The sequence below is a fragment of the Mytilus californianus genome, unplaced genomic scaffold (genome assembly GCF_021869535.1).
Source record: "Mytilus californianus isolate M0D057914Y unplaced genomic scaffold, xbMytCali1.0.p SCAF_4, whole genome shotgun sequence".
NCBI lineage: Eukaryota > Metazoa > Mollusca > Bivalvia > Mytilida > Mytilidae > Mytilus > Mytilus californianus.
Window position 1 is genome coordinate 96,152,219 of NW_026262690.1, and position 24,081 is coordinate 96,176,299.

Below are 24,081 nucleotides of genomic sequence, written 5' to 3' on the forward strand. Positions count from 1 at the left end.
CAGATACGAAATTTTTATCCAATAACAGACACGATAAATTACAAAAACAAATGCGGGGCTAACATATGGCCGCGCTCAGTACACAAATTTTCTACACGTCAGCTTCATTATATGCTGCATCGTATTTCTTAACATTAGATGAAAAATGAATATTTTAACCATAAAAAAGTCCTTCAATTATATATGGATCATCACTTTAGTTGTGATTGGAAGCTCTGGCTTCAATCCATTCATGGATAATGAATTGCATAAAATTGAATGGGTTGATAAGTCAACTTTCAGTTCAGAAGAAATGGTATGGTTTATGTGTTACTACTTAACACCACTTTTAATGAACATTTTAGTGTTTAAAAGCTTTCAATATTAGGGTAGTCCATGTCCAGAAAACACCAGTAATTATCATTTTTATTTGATGCTGTACATATTTTATTTTCTACGTTTCATTGCTGTTAATCCTTGTTGATTATCAAATGAGCAAATATTGGGGGAAATCTTGCACCTGTGCCCTTTTATGATATTTGTTATTATATATCCCCTATCTGGTGATGAATCTGGGTCTGTTCTCCCAAAATCATGTTAGCTCCCATTCACGTTCGCCCCCTTTCAAGTGCGCTCCCTGGGTCTGTTCCAATCTTTTTATTGGGTTTTGTGTGAAATAAAGTTAGTGTATTCCTATAAATAAGTTTTTTTGATTGTTTCAAAATAAAGTGACATTATAAAAACGTAAACAGATTTCCTTTAGTGTTTTATCAATTATTTTGACGAGATGAATCATGATTAAAAAATTGTCATGATGATCTTGCACTATTATACAATATATGGTGTCCCAGTGATGATCAATTAGCAAAGTTTGTTCATCTGAGACTGTAAAAAAAAGGCGGAAGATACCAATTCTTCATTGAGTTTACTCATACCAAGCTAACTATGTGCAGTATTAACATCTAGTTATAACAACAATCATGATTTTAAAACACAGAACAATAATACCAAATGTGGCTTTGTAAATACAAATTAAAAGTAATCATATTTATTTAACATTGAATAATTAATTATCAAATCACCAAATAAAATATTTAAAAAATCACAAATTTTTATTCATAAAAGTTTTAATACATTTTGTATTTTGATAAATACATCTAAAAAAAACAACCAGTATCTAAATAAGAATAGGGTGCGAACGAACTCAGGGGGCGAAAGTGTAGGGTGCGAATGTGTATTGGGAGCAAACAGACCTGATACCTATTGTAAAAATTCGTAAGGGTTCCGCGGAACCCAGTGTCTCGCCTACTTTTGCTGTTAATCGCAGGCTCAACAAAAATGAGGAAAAAAATTAATAAAAATATTCCTCTCTATACTATCTTTTGATTGTAAGTAGCTTCTGTCCAAGTTTGGTAAAAATCCAGGATAGTTTATGAATCTAATAAATGTTTTAAAAACTTTAACTGCAGACTGTATGTAATGTTAACTGGAAGTCCATTTATAAGTAAAATACGGTAAAAATGGAACAAAATTTTAACAAAATTTCCTTCTAGATACTAGCTTTTATTCATAAACAAGCTTCTGTCCAAGTTTGGTACAAATCCAGGATGGTTTAAGAAAGTTGTTAAAATTTTAAAAACTTTAACCACAGAGTGAATGTAATGTTAACTGGCAGAAAAACTAAGTCCATTTATAAGTAAAAATACGGAAAAAATGGATTTTTTTTTTTTACAAAATTTACTTCTGGATACTATCTTATGATCATAAACAAGCTTCTTTCCAAGTTTGGTACAAATCCAGAATAGTTTAAGAAAGTTATTAAAATTTCAAAAACTTTAACCACAGAGTGAATGTAATGTTAAATGGCAGAAAAACTAAGTCCATTTATAAGTAAAATACGGAAAAAATGGAATTTTTTTTTTACAAAATTTACTTCTGGATACTATCTTATGATCATAAACAAGCTTCTTTCCAAGTTTGGTAGAAATCCAGGATAGTTTAAGAAAGTTATTAGAATTTAAAAAACTTTAACCACAGAGTGAATGTAATGTTTCCTGGCAGAAAAACTAAGTCCATTTATAAGTAAAATACGGAAAAAATGGATTTTTTTTTTTACAAAATTTACTTTTGAATATTATCTTATGATCATAAACAAGCTTCTGTCCCACTTTGGTAGAAATCCAGGATAGTTTAAGAAAGTTATTAAAATTTCAAAAACTTTAACCACAGAGTGAATATTTGTGGACGCCGCCGACGACGACGACGACGACGCCGACGCCGACGGAATGTAGGATCGCTATGTCTCGCTTTTTCGACAAAAGTCGAAGGCTCGACAATAATACCTGCATAAAGTGATTAACCTTCTTTAGAGGGATAAAGTTTTCTGTCTATAGAGGGATATATTTGACAGGATTTAAAGCAGGAAGATGCAAAAGTGCATTTTCTAGTTGGTCAGTTTAGCAGTAAACTAGGCATGTACAAATTAGATTAAGTACATCAATTGGTGCATCCAATGTTGCAGGTTACTGCCATAATAAGTAGAAAATGTGCATTTGTCATGTTCTGCTTTAAATCCAGTCTAAACAAATATATCTTTCTATAGAGGGATCATTTTATCTCTCTATAGAAGGGTAATCACTCTATACAGGTATTATCACCATATACATGATATAGGGGGTTTGGTCCCAACCTGTTTGAGGGGGAATAACCTTCCTTTGATAAAGGCAGCTCTCTGGCATGTGGCAGTCACCACATCATCTTTTTGTTCCAAAGGACACGGGCAAGGAATCTTTGACAAATCGCCCCATTGCCAAATTGCACTGACCAACCCGCCCCAACTTTCTACCAACTCAATCCTATCATGTTAACCCTTTGCCCAACTTCTGAAACGGGTTTAAATCCTGCTGAATTTCAGCCTGCAAACTTGCCCCACGCATAAAAAAAGAGTTAAATCCTGTTGAATAAGGACCTACCAAATCCCCCCATTTATGAAATATAGTTTTATCCTGATGATATTAGGCCTACCAGCTGTCCCCACTATTGAAAAGTAGTTTCATCCTGATGAATAAAGGTATGCCAACTTGGACATTGAACTGAAGGTTAACCATGATAACTTTTACAAACTGGTCCCTTGTGTATCCTCCTCAGACATGTGATTCTTCAAGCTAGGGTCAAAGTCTCCAAATTTTTAAGCCCCCATCTGTCCCTCCCACAGCTCTTATAATTTAAATCTTCTGTTTTTTTTTTTTAATTTGAAATCCTAAAAAACCATCATTCTCCATTTTCTGTATCAAACATCGATTTTGTGTCACTAATGAAGGTAAATTTTACCTGTAAAATTAAAGATCTTGGTTAATTATGTGGCTCCACTTGACATATTGGGTGACAATCATACATGTACTATTAATTAATGTCTTCTGCCTCATTCTAACTATTGTTATGTAATAAATGATCTGTGTATTTGAAACGTGTGCTTGATTGAAATTTTTAGTACTTCCCTTGTTTTATCATGTTTTTCCAGTTACACTCCTTAAAATAATGTAAATTGGTAAAAAATATAAATGAAATACAAATTAAAGGGAGAATTATATAAGAATGGTAAGTAAATAATTTTAATTTTCTTAGGACAAATAAGAAGAAAATATGTTGAAATTATTTGAAAGATCTATTATACTTCTTTACAATGCATAGATTGAAAATTTATAATAAAATTGAGAAAAGTACAAGTTATATACTGTATTAACATAAAATTATAATGATTTTTATGACATTAAGTGACCATACAAGGTGTGGCTAGATTGATACTTAAATAGACTCAAACCATACTTTACTATGTGAAAAGACTTTAAAAGAATTGAGGAAAACATAAATAAAGACAAAAAAGAACACATATTTACCCAATGAATATCAAATAGTAAAGTGACAAGATAGTGAAATCTATCCAGTACACACAAATTTTTTGATTGTTATGTTTACTTATTGAATTAACTGATTTATGAATACTATTAAATAGATGCTTGAAATATAATTTTGTTCTTCAGTCATAAGAAGTTCAAAGCAATTTTTTACATGTCAAAGGGAAAATTGAGTTCTTTATTTATCTTGTTAAGATATTACATTGTAAAACTATCTAAAAAATGGGAAATATGTAGTTTTCTTATCGAAATGATCTCTGAAAATGTCGATAGAAATCAGTTATGAGGCCCAAACTCCAGCTGAAAATTTTCAAATCTCTAGTTGTAACTTGACAACTCTGTCACATGTCTGCAGCCTATCAATCCAGCTGTTCCTGTCTTTGAAAAATCTAGAAAGGTCATTGACCTCCTACCAGGTCCTGATTGATGATTTGAAGACAGCAATAAAAGTCTGAAGGCCCTTTTTGTTTAACTGGTTTGCAACAACTGATTTTTTTTAGCAATAAAAGATTTATTTTTGATATGCAACAGACCCCACCAACAACCAGCACTTGACTCCTTAAAAAAAAGATGCAGAAATAAAGACAAATAACAATGGAAAACACATGGTCCAGATAGCCTGACTTGGTACAGACACATACTGGTGGGGTGTGTAGGACCAGTTTAATGTGCACACAAACCTTACCTGTATAACTATCTAGACCCTATGTCTTCAATTTCTCTGATTTCTTCTCCCTTTTGATGAATGAAGTGATCATATTGAGTTGAATAAATTAAAACAATTAGATTATTTAACTTTTGATAACCAGACATTGCTATTAAATTTGACAAACTACTAATTGCAAAAGACCTTTTTCATATTACCGACTTTTGACTCCGGAGTTTATATTTTTTAGACAGGTAACCTACTCTGTGGTAAGACATCCTGGTACTCGGTCAAGTAAGAGCAACGTAAAAAAGTAAAATCAAGTTTTTAATCGACACAATTTATGGGGAAAATTAACTGCTTTATATTTTCTTAACACGATAAAATCATCAGAAAACAGAAAACTTTCTTCTCAAATTGCACGGATTATGCGTTTGATTTTTCTTCTTTTGGTTGCTCTTACTTGACCGACTACCAGGATGTCTATTACTAACCACAGAAAAAGTAACCTGCCGAAAAATTATATAATCCGGAGTCAAAAGTCAGTAATATGAAAATAGTCTATTAAAAGTTGAAATATATAAATTAGATGCTTTAATAACAGTTGATATGAACATTGTAATTTGAAATTGAAAATAAGATACGGGTAAGCATTTTATTTTTTTTCAGAAAGATAAAGGTGTTGTAGAAATGATGACAGTTAATCATGAAAAATACATGTGTATCATTCCAGAGTTAACAGGGAAAGATGATGAGGTACAATTTATATTATTTATATGTTGTATATTAATAAATGATTAAATCATGTACATAATGTTCTCTGTTAAAAAGTGACACCTAATAAAATTGAGAATGGAAAAATGGAAATGGGGAATGTGTCAAAGAGGCAAAAACCCGACCAAAGAGCATAAAACAGCCCAAGGCCACCAATGGGTCTAATGTTTTTATTTGCTTTGATTACAGGGTTCTTTGCAATTTTTTTCAATGAGTGTTGTAGCTATTAGTGATCATTTCTCATATGCGAACTTTATTTTTATCATGGTCTTTCATATTTTGTTGTAAATACTTGTATCTGTGAATTGATATCATGTTTTTTTTTTATATTCAGTCCAAGAAGGTGTATGGAGGTTTATCAGGATTTGAACTAATTCAGACAATGTTCCAGCAGAGTAGCTGCTCCTACAGGGTATGTAATAAGACAGAATTTACTGTTAGATAATCAGTCAGGGGCATTACTTAAACAAGTAACTTTTAAAATTACCTATACAAGTAATGTTGAAAACGATGCTATTTTAAATATTACTTATATAAGTAACTTTTCTAAATATTATTCTTATGGGTGTCCAATTATACAGATTTTACTAGCTTTAACAAATTTTCACAGTCATCTGGTTATTTTTCCCATGATATATAAAATCTAATCCTTCTGAAACACTAATTGCCTTTTGGAGGCACTTATCTTTCATATAGACGCTTTTGGGTCAAAGATTGGTCTCTTGGGACTATTAAAATATCATTTTCCTTGAAAATCTTGAAGGTAGACAGATTTAAATAGATACAAACTTGTGAATTAATTAAGACTTGAAGTTATTTATAATTTGTAACCCAAAACAATTACAAATGTTTCTTAAATAAGTGTTATTACTAATTCTTTCAAAGATGTATGAAATAACTTATTCAAGTAATATTTTTGTCATTATTTTTAAAGTAACCCTTTATCTCTATACTCCTCTCAAATCTAATAAATTCTTCATTTTATAATATAAAATGATGTAAAAATTCATGAAAACTACATTTAGTCCATGCTTCTAATGAAATTTAAAATAACTCTATTGAGTAATTTTATAATTTTTAAAAACAAAAATTACCTATATAAGTAACTAAAAAAGATTACTTGTTTAAGTAACGCCCTTGACTGATAATAGGAGAAAACTTCCATTAAAAATGAGGTGCATTCAAACTTATGAAATAGCTTCAATATTATACTGTTAATCCTTTTATGTAACCGAATTTCCTGAAGTAGTTGATATACATGTTATTTAGTATACATCAATTAAATAGCAACAAAATCATAAAAACAACCAAAAAAAATTTGTTAAATTTTATGCCATATACTCTAGTTTTCTCACTGCAAGTTTATGGTTACTCTTTAGTACCTTTTTGATTATCTTGCTCACAACGAGTTTTTTTTTAACGACCTTGACTACCCATAAGGGTCTTGCACTGTCGGTCATCTTGCTCATAGAAAGTGTACACAATTTGCTTTCCAAAATTGTGGCAATGATTAATATTAAAATAAATTCTCAAGTTGCTTGATTAAGTCATGTTTTATTTTTACATTAGGATTAAAAGGATAAATTTCTTACATTCTATTTTCAGATTGAGAGTTACTGGACCTATGAATTGTGCCATGGAAAACATCTTAGACAGTACCATGAAAATAAGGAATTAAGTTTAGTAAGTGGTATTAGATTTTAAGAATTAGTGAAACAGTAAAAATCCCATTCCCTCATTCAAGGTCTATTGACTTTAAAATAATTGCTTAGATTAATTTTTTTTTAAGTTTGTGATTTGGACTGTTTAAGGGGAACCAATTATGATGAAACAATATTTGATATGCAGTTGTGTTAGTATTGATACTTTTTATTTCCATGGAAAATATTTGGCTCTGTACCTTCTGTTATCGTTCATTGACTGAATATTTTACATGTTAAAGTATTGCTATTTTAATTTTAACATTTGCATCTTACTATCAAAATTACATACACATATCTCTGTGTCAACAGCCTTTTTTTTTTTTTAGACTTTTGGAGGTTTAGATCTTGAAATATTGTTTACCCTGGACACCTGCTTAGTGTTGGAGATTCTTGTTGATCTCTAGATGTTTTGTTTGTTTTCTGTGTTGTTTGTATGCTATTTCATGTGGTATCGCCTATATCTTCATTTCTTTGAAATTGTTCTGTTGGAATATATTCAATTTAAAAGAATTTAATGGCATGTTATTCTTTTCAACAGATGATCAGTAAGAATAAATGTTTCATTTCCCTTAATACTTATTCCAAAAGAGCAAGTATTTTGGTCAAATGTTAGTTTTATCATTGTTATGCTTTGCTATCTTTAAACATCAAATAATTTATGGAATTCTGTCTGTCAGTCTTGTTGTATCAATGCATTTCTCATCTTTCTATAAACAAATGGTTGTCTAAAAATAATTTCCATTCAGAAATATTATGGAAGTGTAACAAGTATTAATATAACATGTAATGTATGTGTAGGTTATGGTAAGAACTAAGATTAGTGTACATGTATGTTGCATGATAATATATTTGAAATTTGTATCTCTCTTTTGCCAAATATATATATATGTGTGCAGTGTTTTCCATTCGGCATTTAAGCCGGGTGTGCCGACCACCTTTCCATTTTAGGATGTGGTCGGCTTTTTTTCAAATTCCGGATTTTTTTTTCCAAATAAGTCAACTAAAACAGATAGTTGTATTGAAATTGTTGAAATGGAATAAAAAGTATCAAAACAACGGAAAAGGCACAGAAGCAATCGCGAAGATAAACAGGTTGGGAAAAGTTTACGGGAATCTGTATGATTTTACATAATGGCGGACAAATTTGCATACAAGTGTAAATACGTCTATCCCCCAAATGAGTGATATCCCTTAAACGAGGGACTGTCTCTCTGGCAAGAGGTTATGTTAATTCTGTTGAAGAAAAGAAAAGAGAAAAACTTAGATTTTTTAACTTAAAGGGGAAAAAATCGTTATATTCAGACCAACTTTTCTAAAAGAAGGTCCCATTATTTTTAATGATAAAGAAGATATAAGTCCAGGAATATTACAAAATTTTTGGACATGTTTTGACCATATAATACCAAATAGATGTATAGTTCTTTGGGAAAATTTTCTGTAAATAAAATAAATATGTGCTCATTTTTATCTTGTTAAATGTACCCCTCATAAAAGAGATAGTCATTATATTGAGAGGTTACCCCTCATTTGAAAAAACCAGGTTGGAAATGTTAAAACAAAAAAAAAACACCCGGTTGCAAGTAATTTTTTCACAACACCCACCTTACTTAAGTGAAAAATGGAGAACACTGGTGTGAGTAGAAAATACTAAAAATTAGGGATATTTGATCAATTTTAAACAGAGTGGTATTTCATTTTTTCAGAAAAAGCCACAGGTATTGGAATATTACCTGGGTTATTATCAACCTGTAGATGACAAAAAAGGTAAGGTCTAGATAACATAATATTACCTGGGTTATTATCAACCTGTAGATGACAAAAAAGGTAAGGTCTAGATAACATAATATTACAAATATATACATCAGTTTAATTTGGATTAAGTAAGGAAATTAAATTTTATTGTTTATGTTTCAGATAACCTATTCACAGACATTTTGCAGTAATTAGAAAATTTTAAGAAAAACATTTCTTATGCAAAGTTCTAATGTCATAATTAAAAACTATTTAAAATTTATTGCAAATATTTAGTGTAAAATATTGAATAAATTGGAAAAAAGTCCTTTTAGTAATTTGATGAAACAATGTGTATTGTTTCAGTCAAGATAGGATAATTTTCTTTGGAAAACATTAAAGTTATTTTTTAAACAGAACTGTTTCTACTTGAAATAAAAGTTGTAAAACATTGAGATTACTCATTTACTCAATTCGAAAAGAATAATTGCATATTGCAGACGTGTTGATGACTGACAAAGACACATCAGAATCAGAATCCAGAGCAGAGGATAAAAAACTTAAGGTTATTATGAAACTTATGAAAAATATCTGGTTACAATCCAATTGATGCTGCCAGAGTAGTATTATGCAAATTTACTTAATAGCAATAAGTCATATGGCTAATGATATCAGAAATGTATTCAGATTGTAGGTCCCTTGTAAAGTCTACATCAGCATTTAGTATATTTTCAATACTGTAAATGTGGAAAATCACTACATGAAGCGTACTGATAAGAACTCACATTTTTATAAACCTAGTGTTAGCACTACATATATATATATAGTACTTCTTGTCATTGTATTAATAAGCCTCACATTTTTGTCTGCAGCTCAACAAACTTAATAATAAATGCACATTGTATTTTCTGAATTGACATTTTTTTTATGTGCTTAAAGATTTGTCTGGACTAAGCAATTGGGCTTTAAATATTTTTCATATTTAACCTTAGTGCTGTTCCATTAAAAAAACATGGTATAATTATTTACTTTTTATACATTGTGACTTGGATGGAGAGTTGTCTGACTGGTAATCATACCACATCTTCTTATTTATACATAGTACCCAGATAAGGCACTTTGAAATGTGGGTAACAACCAATAGAAACAATTTTAGAAACCTGCAAATATTTTAAACGTGTTCAAAATCATATTTCACAACCACCGATAGTGGTTAATTCCCTTCCATGAATGCCGTTTATGTTTTTATGGAACATCCCTTATTCTGTTCAATAATTGAGTATGCATCTGCCAAACCATGAGAAATTTTGAAACACCTTAATATGAGAAATTTTGAAACACCTTAATCAAAATGATATCACCTGTTTCAGATAAAATTTAAAGCCACTAAAACAATATACTGCTGATTCAATATTATTTTTTGGGTGACAATTTGCTTGAATTGCAAAGTGTAAATGAACCATGAGTTGAAGTAGTCAACGATTCAAATTTCCAATCAGCTTGTATGCAGAGTTTGACAAAACCATGAAATAAAGTATCCACACAATACAGTTTCTCTTAAATCATAAAAATAATTGTTTTCCACGAAAATAAATGAATCCATAGTATCTTCATAAAGTATTTGGCAGTATTTTGACAATTAAGATTTACACTACCGGGTACTGTCAATTAAATTCAGTGGTTTAATTTTGTTTAGTTAATTATCCAGAAACTTGTAAATTAGAATGCTACTCTTTCTGTTTCAGGTTAAAACCAGAAGAATTGACCTAATAGACTTACCTTACTTTGAAATAAATATGACAGATGGGACAGTATGTGAATTAACAAATCAACCACGAAAAGCAAAAATCTTGTATGTATGTCAGCCAGAGGGACGAGGAGAAATATATGAACTGAAAGAAACATCATCATGTGAATATGAAGTGATTGTTCTAACAAGTGTACTGTGCTCTCATCCAGATTTCAAGTGAATATTCATTAATTTATGGTTTAATTCTAAGATAACCCAAACATTTTTATTTAAAAATGAAATTTTCATCAAAATATCAGAAAAAAGGAATGAAGGTAAAGATCAGTGAAACAAAAGACAACCAGCCAGAAAACCAAAACAAACATAGTTCTAGAGGTATTACTAAAGTTTACTAAAAAGGACATCAAAAGGTCACCATATGGAACTTAATAATTAGGAAAACCTCCAAGGAATTTAGAAAATCAAGACAAAATATCAGGAAATATGATTGTGTTTAATTTCTGCCATATTTGTGGTAGGCATTTGTCAGTGAAATTTACCCTACACAAACATTTTATTGTCCAACTTAAAGCATTGGGCAAGACCATGCAATGCAAGCTATAAAAACGTTAAATTTTAAATTGTTTCTTCTCATTCCCAAACCGCAAACAAAACCTGACACAAAATTATCCCGATATACAATATATTCAACAGAGATGATCAGGTATCAACACCACAAAAACAGAAAACATAAAGATGATGACAACAGCTGGGTAAATAAGCATCATTTGACTTGAAAATTAAAAAAAAATGTTAGCTTATTATTTTGATCAGTTAATAATTATGTTGATCAGAAGAACAAATAATTCAGTGAAAACTATCAATCCAAGGCATGGTTATGTTTGATTTTCAAATAAACCCTATTTCTTCATTTTTGAAACAACACTTTGAATTATATAAGTTTATGAATACTTATATATTATTTTGCCTCCCAGGAGTGCAGGACCACAGATATCATCAGGAACTATTAATTTAAAAAAGGGTATTTTATTATTAACATTTGATATCAGTAGGGTAAAAATGATTAACTATCTCATATGCAGTCTTCATACATGAAATTTGACAAAAATACAACTGTTATAAATTTTTGACCACAACTTGAGAACATATATATGGTTTACATTGTAAAATTAAGGTATACATTTCAGACCAAAAACGCCTCCAGTGTCTACAATATCCTGTCTTGCTATGGATGGTTCACCCACAAAACCAGAGACCCTGACAGATTGGGAAAAACAGCCATTACCACAGTATGATCATCAGGTTTGTGGACATATATTACGCTGCGGCAGAGTCATTAAATAAAATGTCATGTTAGGTTACATTTCCCAGGAGCCAGGTGTATGAGAATTAGCATTTTTGGGAAAAACTTTTTTTTTACCATGTCATAATGTTGTAATTTTATGGTACTCTTTTGTTGTTCAAAACTGATTGCTGTTTGATAAGCAATGGCAAATATTGCATGCATAAAAATGTTAAAGTCATATAAACATGTTTTGTACACTACAGCTGAGTCAGATTCTCAAAGTGGTAGCTTACAAGATAATGTCTGAAGCAAACTTTTGAAAATATATTTTTTTCATTTTCAGTATGTTTTTGATAGATGGACTTAGTTTTTTACAATTAACATTTACATCTACAGTCTGGAATTGAATTTTTTGACATAATCAATTTGTAAACCTTCATGGATTGTTATGAAACTTGGACAGAAGCTAAACTTCAAGACCTAAAAAAAAGCATTTTTAGAAAAATTTTGATTTTTTTTTTTAAATTCTGTATTTTACTGATAAATGGATTCACTTTTACACAGACAGCTGCAATTGCAGTGAGACACAGGATTCCATTGAACCCCTTACAAATTTTTGTGTTTATTTGCCTGTCGAAGATGGGACGTGTTATCAAATACCAATGTCCATCTGTCCATCAATTCTTCTTACAATAACTCAAATTTGCTTTAATCAACACAACATTAGGAGAGCACCCTTTTTCGATTTTGAACAATTGTGGCTTTGTTGTTCCAGAAATCCGGGACTTTAACCGTTAGAAACTTAGATTTAAGGAAATATTTCACATATCATGCACTAACTCCAGTGTGTCTGGATTGATTTCTTCAAAACTTAACATTATTGTTGGGATTAATATTAGGAAGCTCTATTTCGACTTTTAATTATCTGTTTTGTTGTTCAAGAGTTATGAGACTTTAATTGTCAGATTGTAGTAAATTTTTCACATGTACCATAACTTGAGTTTGCTTGGATTGGTAAACCGTCTTTTGTTATGCATAGTGCGCATTTGTTTATTGTGCGCACCCCCTTTCTGGTCCAAGAAACTTGAGAAAAAAAGTTTCTTCTTCGTATATTACACATAGACATTTTCGGAAAAGTCACAGCTCCAAAATCGGTAAAATGTTGCTTGAGCGTGATTTTGTTCGGCAAGGAATTATGAGAAGTCATGATTAATATCATGGAAAGAATTTATTGTAGCTGAATAAAGAATTTTAATAGTTATCTTCTTTTTATAACACACAAGTTAATGTTTGTCGTTTGTTGGCAAACAGGAAGTCTAAACTGGAAGTTTTTTAAATGGTCACCGATGTCGGTGAATTCCGTACGGAATACGTAATTAATACAGAATTGTATTATCTTGTATTATTTAATTTTATGTTATGAATTAGTGCTGAAATAAATTGTTAAAATCTCATAATTTTTATTTGTTGTTTGTTGATTCTAGCTGTTAATCCGGATTATCACACCTCAATCAATGGGTCTAATCGATGTCAAAACAATCAATGACAGGTTCACCTTGTTCCTAATTAAATTCGTTCAGGTTACAACTATGGGATAATCATGTTTTCAATCATAATTTCTTGAACGGTTTTAAACAGTTGTTACTGTTTAAAAGTTAAAAAGTAGAAACGTATTTATAAAAAAAAAAACTTCTCATAGACTATAAATCATCACCTTACAATATTCAGTCACATGACTGGCGATCACCTTATACATTAAAAAAAAAATGGCGGTTTATCTTTTCAAAACGAGCGTGGTTTATTCAATTTTCATACACTTATCTTCTACTCTCCATGATGAACACATACAAAACAGTAAGTTATGACCACAAGAAACACAGAGCCTAAATTAACCGACAACAAAAGCTTCATGGTGTCTTTATTAAGACATGGCAAACTTCCGGATTGCAAACAGATGGACAAATTTACACGATAAACGAACGTAACTACAGAGATATAAAATGTATTTTATTTGAATAAAAATGACATATAAAGTACAATAAGATACATATTACAAATATAACATGTAAAACATAATAAAAGTCGAGGAATTAGCGAAAAATTCCGTACTCTTCACTTCACCTGTTTTTTTCTTTGTCGGGAGTTTGGACCTGAAAAAAGGCTAAGAAAATGTTTGTAGGCATGTATAATGCGCACCCCTCTTACAAGAAACATGACCCAGGGTATAAATGTGCGCACTATACATACCAAAAGACGGTACTGACAACTTTACATATTTGTTTGAATTGGTGAACATAAAACACTGTTTGATTTTAAAAAAAAATCCCTATATGTCATTCCAGAGTTAAGGGAATTAAAGGCATTTTTTAAATGGCATACACTAGCTCTAAAATGCTTGCAATTGGATCAAATTGCTTTAAATTTGACACTGTCGTTGGGATTGGTTAACATAGACTCGCTTTTGATTTTGAAATTTTCTGGTTTGTCATTTCAGTGTTATTGGAATTTTAACAGTCATATTTGACACAATACCTTTATGCCTTAGAGTATCATCAGGCATATTTTCTTCAGAGCCATTTTATTTGCTTCTGATTAAATGCCTTCTAGATATCCCTTTTTTGCAGCAATTTCTATATGCACAATAAGGATGTATCATGTGTTGCTTATTGTTATTGGCTTGCTGTCTTATTTGGATAAACCTCACCTCTTGTTTTATTCATATCATTTTGACTCGTTTATAATGTGTTTCAACAGGTTCAAGGTAACTTTATTCTACAAAGAGAAATGAAGAAGGAAGAACCACCAAAACCACCATCAACTCCTAAACAACCTCAAAAACCTGATACAACATTAACTGACACAACAGACAAACAGGTTCTCAGGGAGTTTCTGTCTGGTGACTACTGCTTCCAGGGAGTGAGTATTTACAAAACAAGCACACAAAATATCCCCCCCCCAAAATAAAAATAAAAAAATGAATAAATATAACCAACAACTTGCTTGTAATAGAGAAACAGATAAACTACTATTTCATAAGGATTTGTGATTATTTACTAATCTAACACATCACCACAAAATCAATAACTTTAAACTGAAACACAAACCCATTCTTGATGACATCTGCTTTAGTATTTTCAAAAAAATCTAAGCCTTAGATATTTGGTATGACAGAAAAATACATAATTTTTTTCTCACCGGTTTTTGCTGACTAGTTTTTTTAATACTTCAATTTTCAAATGGCCACAGATTGGAGGTCAGAAACCATTTTTAATTACACAAATGATGAACCATTTCTTATCTATTGTGAGTTTTAGTTTACTATTTCACCAAGAACTTAGTATTTACAAAACAAACATTAAAGAATGTACATGTTATTGTACTGTAAATGTTATTTGACCACCATTGGCCCATAATTTGAAAAAAAATAAATTCTTATTTTATATTTTTAGGGCACTGGCTGGTGGAAACATGAATTTTGTTTTAATAAACATGCTCGTCAATTCCATGATGTAAGTATATTTTTCTTTGGAATGGATATACATGCTATATATATTACAAGTTTTTAAAATATGAAAATACAGATCTGCCCAATATGATTTAATGTTTCATATTTATCCACTGTATATTTCATATAATTTAAAAGTCATGTATGCAAATTTTCATGGTTCTTGAGAAAGAAAATGGTTTGTTGGTTTATGAATTAGATGCTGGTGGACTGTTGGTTCTCAGGGGTACCATCAGTTCAACATTCGTGTGACAAAGTTTGTCAATACGATTCTTGTTTCTTTCAGGGAAGTGACGGCCGTATTGTTATCAACTTAGGATATTGGAATGAAGCCAAACATTTAGAGTGGATTGCAAAAAATCCGTCGAAAATGCCAAAACCAAAAGGAAGTAGAAAGTAAGATAGTTTGACAAGCAGGATTGTTATTTTATGTAGAAATTGATACCTTTATAAATTAGATTGTATTTGGTATAATGAGTTTGTTATTGATTTAAATGTTGGGACAAGAAGTTTCAGTGAGAACATTTTAAGAGCAGAAGTGCTGTCACTTGACTCACTTTATAATATTTTCTTGCAACTTGTCACATGTATTCTTATATTCAGACATAAAATGAAGTCATTGATAAAAAAAAGAATTAAATAACAACATCCTTAACTTTTGTGTTAAACTCAAATATAAACCCTACCTGTCTATAGACGACTTTCCAGTTTGTGCATTTTCCTGTAAATTTCCTATGTCACAATGCTTGTGTTATTAAGTCACAGTAAAAGCCGATTCTTTGATGACGTTTTTTACGCCAATTGACCTTGGGTCAACCTGTGTAACTAATTCATAAAAGACAACTTGAGATTTGTGTATAGTATAGTCATGCTCTTGGTTGCATTACAGAGTTAGATTGCTGCTTAAAGAATTCATTTCATATTGTATAAGTCAACATGTTAAAAAGATGTAGTAGCATAAATCAATAATATACTGTAAATTCAGATTTTTACCCTTGTCCGTCCGTCCGTCCATCGGTACGTACGTCCCAAAGTTGGTTTCCGTTCTCTAACTTTAGTTTGCCTCAACCAAATGATATGAAACTTATACACAATGCTTATTACCAAAAAACAAAGATCAATTTGGATTTTGGAGGCGTCACCCTAGCCATTCTAGAGTTATGCCCCTTTACAAATGGAAAAATTAAGGAATTTTTCGTTTCCGTTCTCTAACTTTAGTTTGCCTCAACCAAATGTTATGAAACTTATACACAATGCTTATTACCACAAAACTCAGATCAAGTACACATTTGGGTAGTGTCACTTTTACCGTTCTTCAGGTATGTCCCTTTATAACTTTATATGATATGCCAGCGGGGGCATCATCGGTGTCCCATGGACACATTCCCCATTTATTTTTAATGTTTTATTATTGCAAAATTTAACTTGATAAACATCTCAATAATTGGAACTGATATGTTCTTTTGTTTCAGTATTATTTGCATGCAGAATTTCTGAAAATAGCATTAATTAAATTCACATTTTTTTCCATTATTCAACAATCTCAGTTATAAATGCACTTGTCCTTTATTCCATCTGTCTGTCCAAACGATCTTAGGAAAAAAAACTTTCATCAAAGTTTTCTGGCTTCTATGAAAAGGAATGAATGTTTTTTGGTCTGCAGTTTGATAGTTTTGAGTTGTAGCATGTTAGCTACATAAGATCTCTTGTGCAGCTACTTCCAGTTTGCTGAAGATTTAGGAAATCATCATCATCAGTTATGCTTCAGCACACATGTTACCTCAATCAATCGCATGCAGCAATGCAGGTCCAGACCAAGTAATGACCTAGTTCAAAATTATTTAGTTTTTATTAATTTCCTGTTTCAGTGTCTTTAAACATTTAAAATCTAGTTTCATATGTATATGTATCTTTTCAGACAGCTGTCTTTGTTATACACTGGGGGAGATACATGTGATATTACAGGAAAAGATAGAATAGTAGAAGTCAAATTAAAGTTAGTGTCCTTATATTGTATGTCAAAGTATATATATATTTTTGTTTAATGAGGCAACAACAAAGTTACAAAAAAAAAGGCATATAAACCAGAGCCTTACACAAGAAAATATTTACCCACATTGATATCTTTGATCATAGTTTTTTGGTGTAAGAGACAGAATTAGATATTAACGACAAGATCTAAAAATGAGGCTATTTTGGTAGTTTATTCATTAGAAAAAAATCATCATAGATTCCAGGCTTATAAATTTTTACTCCAGACACGTGTTTTGTCTACAAAATACTTATCAATGATGCTGGAATAAAAAAAGTTAAAAGGCCAAATAAAGTACAAAGTTGAAGCTCATTGAGAACCAAAGTAATATATATATATTCTTAGTATTTCATTAAATGAAAGTAGTTTGAAGCCCCAAAGTAAGTATTTTAGACAAAGTATAAGGATTGATATCTGATGAACAAATATCTGAAGGTGTTATTTGATAGATTATTATTACTTTTTAATTTTTTAATGCAAGGGACTAAAAAGTTACTTAAGTCACCAAACCAATTCCTCAACCTTTGATTTTTTTTCAGATGTATAGAAAAGAAGAATCAACCTCATTCTGTCTCTATATATCTAATGGAACCTAAATCTTGTGAATATGTATTAGGGGTAAGTAATGGAACATAAATCTTGTGAATATGTATTAGGGGTAAGTAATGGAACCTAAATCTTGTGAATATGTATTAGGGGTAAGTAATGGAACCTAAATCTTGTGAATATGTATTAGGGGTAAGTAATGGAACCTTAATCTTGTGAATATGTATTAGGGGTAAGTAATGGAACCTAAATCTTGTGAATATGTATTAGGGGTAAGTAATGGAACCTAAATCTTGTGAATATGTATTAGGTGTAAGTAAACTAAATTGAACTTTGATAAACAAATTATTAAGGAGAAATTTATAAATACAAACTATAGAGCATTATTTAATGAAAACAGTATGTTAGTAAAATAAAAATTGTTAATTGTGCAAGAATATTCTTTTTAGAAGTTTCTAAAGATAAGATATTTGAAATGCACATTGCACATGTTGCAGTATCACTTTGTGATTGTTTCAAAAATAAATGAACGAGGAGGGTATAGTGAAAAATAAATGAACGAGGGGGTATAGTGCAAGTGAGGGTTAGGCATTCTTGTTATTTTATCCCACTAAGAATACATTTTTAATTGCTTCGTTTGCTGAGGTTTTTATGCAGAAAATACTTTATACCCCTGCTACTTTGTAGCATGGAGTATTACTGTAGCTGTCAATAATTCAGGATAGACTCAGTGAAATATTCTAAAGTTTTTTAAACACAATAGAGTCTCTGTGTACATGTAATGCTTATTTCAAGAATTTCCAATAAAATGTATGTTTTGCTGTTGAAACAAAATAGTAAAAATGAAATCTCCGTGAATAATTTTACACAGTTTTCTACAATTTATTTGGAGTGACAAGTGTTTGCTTTACTTTCATGTCTTAAGCTGATTAAGTATGATTTACTGTTTAACAAATATTTTTTCAATCATTTTCAGATTGAATCTCCACTACTTTGTAATGTATTAGACAGAGCAGACACTCAAGGTATCATTAAAGATTTCAAAGTGTGACATTTGACTCTCCTCCAGAAGATTAAAAGTCATGAAAACTGTGATATTTTTTTTATTGTAATGGGTTAGGAAACATTGGAAATATGATTATGATCTTATTGTAAGTGCTCATCCTCTAAGAAATCATGTAAGTCTGTGAGAAAAAACAATATAGGAAAACAAATGCACTCACATGGGTAAAGTTTTCATGTATGCAAAAGTTGTAGACTATGGAGCAATGGATTTTCTCATTCAAATATTCCTCAAATTGTCATACATTGCTTGCAAGTTTACAAATCATTATCTTTGTGTTTGATTGTTACATATTTGGTTTTATAAGAATTAGCCCATATAAGAATATCTTTAAAAAAGGCTACAAATATTTGATTTTACCATTCATTATTAAGATTAATGTTTATGAATTAGCCTCATTGTAAGTTATAGGTGAAGCAAAAGAACAGAAATTAAAACTCTGTTTGCTTTGGGGTTTGCCAAATGTTTGTTGGGATTGTGATGAATTAATACACCACATTCATTTTTTACATGAGATAACTGTAAGTTCCTCAAAATGTCACTTCAGAAAATAAACATCTAAAACCTTAAATCATACAATGCATTTTATTGTACATTTTAGAATGATCATCTTTGGTTTTTTTTTCACAATATTTTTTCACATTTAAACAAAGTGTACATCCATAAGCATTAGTTAAGTGCAGAGATCGGTAAGAAATAACATCTTTCAAAAAAGATTTTATAAAGTGCTTTTTTTGTGTTTCTAGTTTTGTGGTGATATAACATGGTTATGATGACTGTCTCTATAAGCTTGGTTCATTTTCATATTTGATAACAATATGCAACTAAAATAAATTTGTTACTATTTCTTTGAATTAATTGGAAGGTCAACCCACAGTTACAGGGGCTGTTTTTTCAAATGCATTGAAGAAAGAAATCTGTCAAAAATCTGAAGTTTTCATTTTAATAAAATTGTGTTTTATGCACAGTTGACAAAATATTTGTAAATCCACTTTCTTATTACTTCATTTGAATATAACAATATTTTTACATTCCAACTTGACACTATAATTCAAAAACTGACCAAAATACAGACATTAAACTCCTTCCAATTTAGTGTACAGACTTTGTAATTTTGTATTTTTTCACAAGTGGCATAAAACAAAATTATTTTTTTTTAAATTAATTTGAATAATTATATTATATTATCTACCACTCAATTTCATCTGTAGCTATGTTTAATGAGTAAAGAAGATGCTAAAAAACAAATGTGAAAATAAAAACTCATTGAGATTAAATGTTAAGTACTTGGAAGTGTTTGAAAAGGGTTATTACATATCAAATGCCAAAACGAAGAGATGAAGTTATATGTATTTATAAGAATGGTGCAGAATTAATTGAAGCAGTATTTTTATACGACCGCAAAAAAATTTTGCGGTCGTATATTGGTATGACGTTGTCGTTGTCCGAAGACACATTGGTTTTCACACTCTAACTTTAGTTTAAGTGAATGGATCTCTTTGAAATTTTACCATAAGGTTCAATACCACAAAAGGAAGCTGGGGATTGATTTTGGGTCCAAAATTAAACTTAGTTTGATTTTAACAAAAATTGAATTCTTGGGGTTCTTTGATATGCTGAATCTAAACATGTGTTTAGATTTTTGATTATGGGCCCAGTTTTCAAGTTGGTCCAAGTTGGGGTCCAAAATTAAACATTGTTTGATTTCAACAAAAATTGAATATATGGGGTTCTTTGATATGCTGAATCTAAACATGTATTTAGATTTTAGATTTTTGGCCCAGTTTTCAAGTTGGTCCAAATTGGGGTCCAAAATTAAACATTGTTTGATTTCAACAAAAATTGAATATATGGGGTTCTTTGATATGCTGAATCTAACCATGTATTTAGATTTTTTATTTGTGGGCCCGCTATCAAATTGGCTCAAATTGAGGTCAAAAGGGTCCAAAATTACACTTTGTTTGATTTCATCAAAAATTGAATTATTGGGGTACTTTGATATGCCAAATCTAACCGTGTATTTAGATTTTTAATTTTGGGTCCCGTTTTTTAAATTGGTCTACATTAAGGTCCAAAGGGTCCAAAATTAATCTTAGTTTGATTTTAACAAAAATTGAATTCTTGGGGTTCTTTGATATGCTGAATCTAAACATATGTTTAGATTTTTGATTATGGGCCCAGTTTTCAAGTTGGTCCAAGTTGGGGTCCAAAATTAAACTTTTTTTTATTTCAACAAAAATTGAATATATGGGGTTCTTTGATATGCTGAATCTAACCATGTATTTAGATTTTTTATTTGTGGGCCCGACTTTCAAATTGGTTCATATTGAGGTCAAAAGGGTATTTTGATTTTGGACATTGGACCATAATAGGTAAATTAAAAAAAATCAAGTTCTTAGACCACATTCTTTCTGTGTCAGAAATCTATGCTGTGTCAAATATTTAATCACAATCCAAATTCAGAGCTGTATCAAGCTTAACTGTTGTGTCCATACTTGCCCCAACTGTTCAGGGTTCGACCTCTGCGGTCGTATCAAGCTGCACCCAGCGAAGCATTTTATTATATCTATGCAAAAACATGTTACATATTGTAATAAGTTGTAAATTAGAGGTATGTTGTCTATTTATTATAATCATGTTTATTTTACCAATTGTAAATTTACTTACTACTGTAGGAGTTGGATCATTTGAATTGTTTATTTTATTTCCATCAATTGTCAAGAATTTTCACTCTCTTTGAATACTATCTTTGGATAATTTGGTTTTGCAATAAGTACTTGCACTTTGTTGATTATTAAAAGAAAACTGCATACACCTATCAGAAAGTTGAAATTACTTATTTGCAAAGTGAAAAAATAATTTATTGCCGTAAAAAGTTTTAAAAAAAAATCAAATATTTTGAGAAATATCATTGGTTTTAGTCTTAATTAATTTTGATGCTGCAGTGAAATACAAAAGATTTGAAAATTGCAAAAAACACAGGTCAGGGAGAATCTCTGACAACAGGAAAATATGTCAATTCAAATAGACTTGAAAAAAAAATTTCTATTGGGTTAGTAGCTTCTTTTGCTGATAGGTCTAGTCAATTGGATAGCATCATCATTTACTGATCACCTCACACTGTAGGGGTTCAAAACTCCCTGATCAGTTGCAAGAAAATATGTTTGTTTCCATTTAAAGATGTATTGTCTTCAGTCAATTATTGGAATTGTGTAGATTTATTATTATATTTAACAAGAAAATGTTATTTTCTCAGTTCATCATAATTTGTATTGATGATCATTATGTTATTGTAAAGAACACATAGTAATGGGAGATATACTGTGCAGAAAATAGACATTGTAAAGTCATTGTGTGAAAGTGTGTTGGAAATGTATTAAGTGTGACAGGCAAAATTATTTTCATACTTTATTGTAATGTATTTATTTATTTTATCATCTGTATTATATTCATTTAATATATGTTTAATGTTCATTGCTTCTTAAAAATGAAGCAATTAATGAATATTAAAATGCTTTTTAACACAAAACTTGTGTCTTAACCTTCATATAAAAATCATACCAATCTGATTGTAAAACAGATTATGTGTCCATGCTTCCATTACAAGGTTCTGACAGCACTCCTTTCTATTTTCTGTTCTGTAAATTATTTCATCAGCTAATGAAATTTCAGCCCTCAAATTTTCGAAAGTGTGTATCGTTACAATGAAACCAAAGGCCACTCAAACAGAAAGTAGACTGGAGGGTTGTCAGAATCTTGTTGGCAAAGCGTAGAACAGTATTTGAATCAGAATGAAATCATATTGATTATCTTAGCAACCAAGGCTTTTTCAGCAATATCCTGGAATTTTGAACCACCATCATGAATGAAAGATTTAGAGTATACATCAATGGGACAGCAAGCCATTGACACATTAAGTTCATCTAGAGGTCAACATATGGTTTTCAACAGTAGATAAGTGTTTTTACAATATAGAAAGCTACTTTCAGGGTTTCTCCATGGTGAATATTCTAGTCCACCACCTCTTTTGCCAATTTTTTATACGACCGCAAAAAAATTTTGTGGTCGTATATTGGTATGACGTTGTCGTCGTCGTCGTCGTCGTCGTCGTCGTCGTCGTCCGGCGTCGTCGTCCGAATACACAATGGTTTTCGCACTCTAACTTTAGTTTAAGTGAATGGATCTCTATGAAATTTTACCATAAGGTTCAATACCACAATAGGAAGGTGGGGATTGATTTTGGGGGTTATGGTACCAACAGTTAAATAATTAGGGGCCAAAAAGGGGCCGAAAATAAGCATTTTTGTAACTTCCAGACATAACTTGTGTGTTATTGTATGGATCTCTTTGACATTGTACTACAAGATTCCATATCACAAAGGGTCGATGATGGGATTGATTTTGGGGTTAATTTCCTCGAAATTTTAGGAATAAGGGGCCAAAAGGGGGCAAAAAACAAGCATTTTTCTAGTTTCATGACAATAACTTGTGTGTAAGTGTATGAATCTTTCTGAAATTTTACTACAAGGTTCCATTTCGCAAAGGGAAAGCTGGAATTGAGTTTTGTGGTAATTGCCCAAAACGTTTAGTAATAAGGGGCCTAAAAAGGGGTGAAAAATAAGCATTTTTTAGTTTTCTAGACAATAACTTGTGTTCAAGTGTATGGATCTCTCTAAAATTGTATTACAAGGTACCATACCACAAAGGCAAGGCTGTTATTGAGCTTGGTTTGGGGGGGAAGGGGGGGGTGATGAATCATAGGGGGGGGGGGGGGTCAAAAAAGGGGTAATTATTTTTTTTCGTTTAAGGAATAAGGGGAAAAAAGGTTAAAAAACTAGGGTTTCCATTTTAATAGACAAATAATTGAGTAAAGAACATTATTTAAAAGCAGTGTAAGGTTGGTAATTCAAACTCATTTAAATATCTCACCTGCACTATGTTTGAATTATGTAAATTGGAAATTTGCCAATTATTTTAGTATAATAAACTTCATTGGAAATTTGCTAATATAAAATTTTGCTGATGAAGGTTTTTTGTTTACCTTTAGTCTGACTATGATGTCATTTTCTATTTTTATAGCCTTATGATGTAGTTAAATTTTTTTTAATACTTTTATGATGTATTTTAATGCGCTTTTATGGTTGCAAATTTAT

General features: G+C 30.7%; 1 protein-coding gene across 1 annotated transcript; it reads left to right on the plus strand.

Annotated features, from left to right (window-relative positions):
* Positions 1-62: 62 nt before the first annotated feature.
* Positions 63-22,457, plus strand: LOC127698958 (endoplasmic reticulum lectin 1-like). Its single transcript, XM_052202738.1, has 14 exons — positions 63-295; positions 5,209-5,295; positions 5,648-5,725; positions 6,919-6,996; positions 8,720-8,780; positions 9,248-9,312; positions 10,493-10,713; positions 11,685-11,799; positions 14,537-14,698; positions 15,232-15,291; positions 15,574-15,683; positions 17,206-17,283; positions 17,859-17,937; positions 18,842-22,457. Exons 1-14 carry the CDS (start codon positions 146-148, stop codon positions 18,914-18,916), a joined length of 1,419 nt encoding a protein of 472 aa, XP_052058698.1. The 5' UTR covers positions 63-145; the 3' UTR covers positions 18,917-22,457.
* Positions 22,458-24,081: the final 1,624 nt, after the last annotated feature.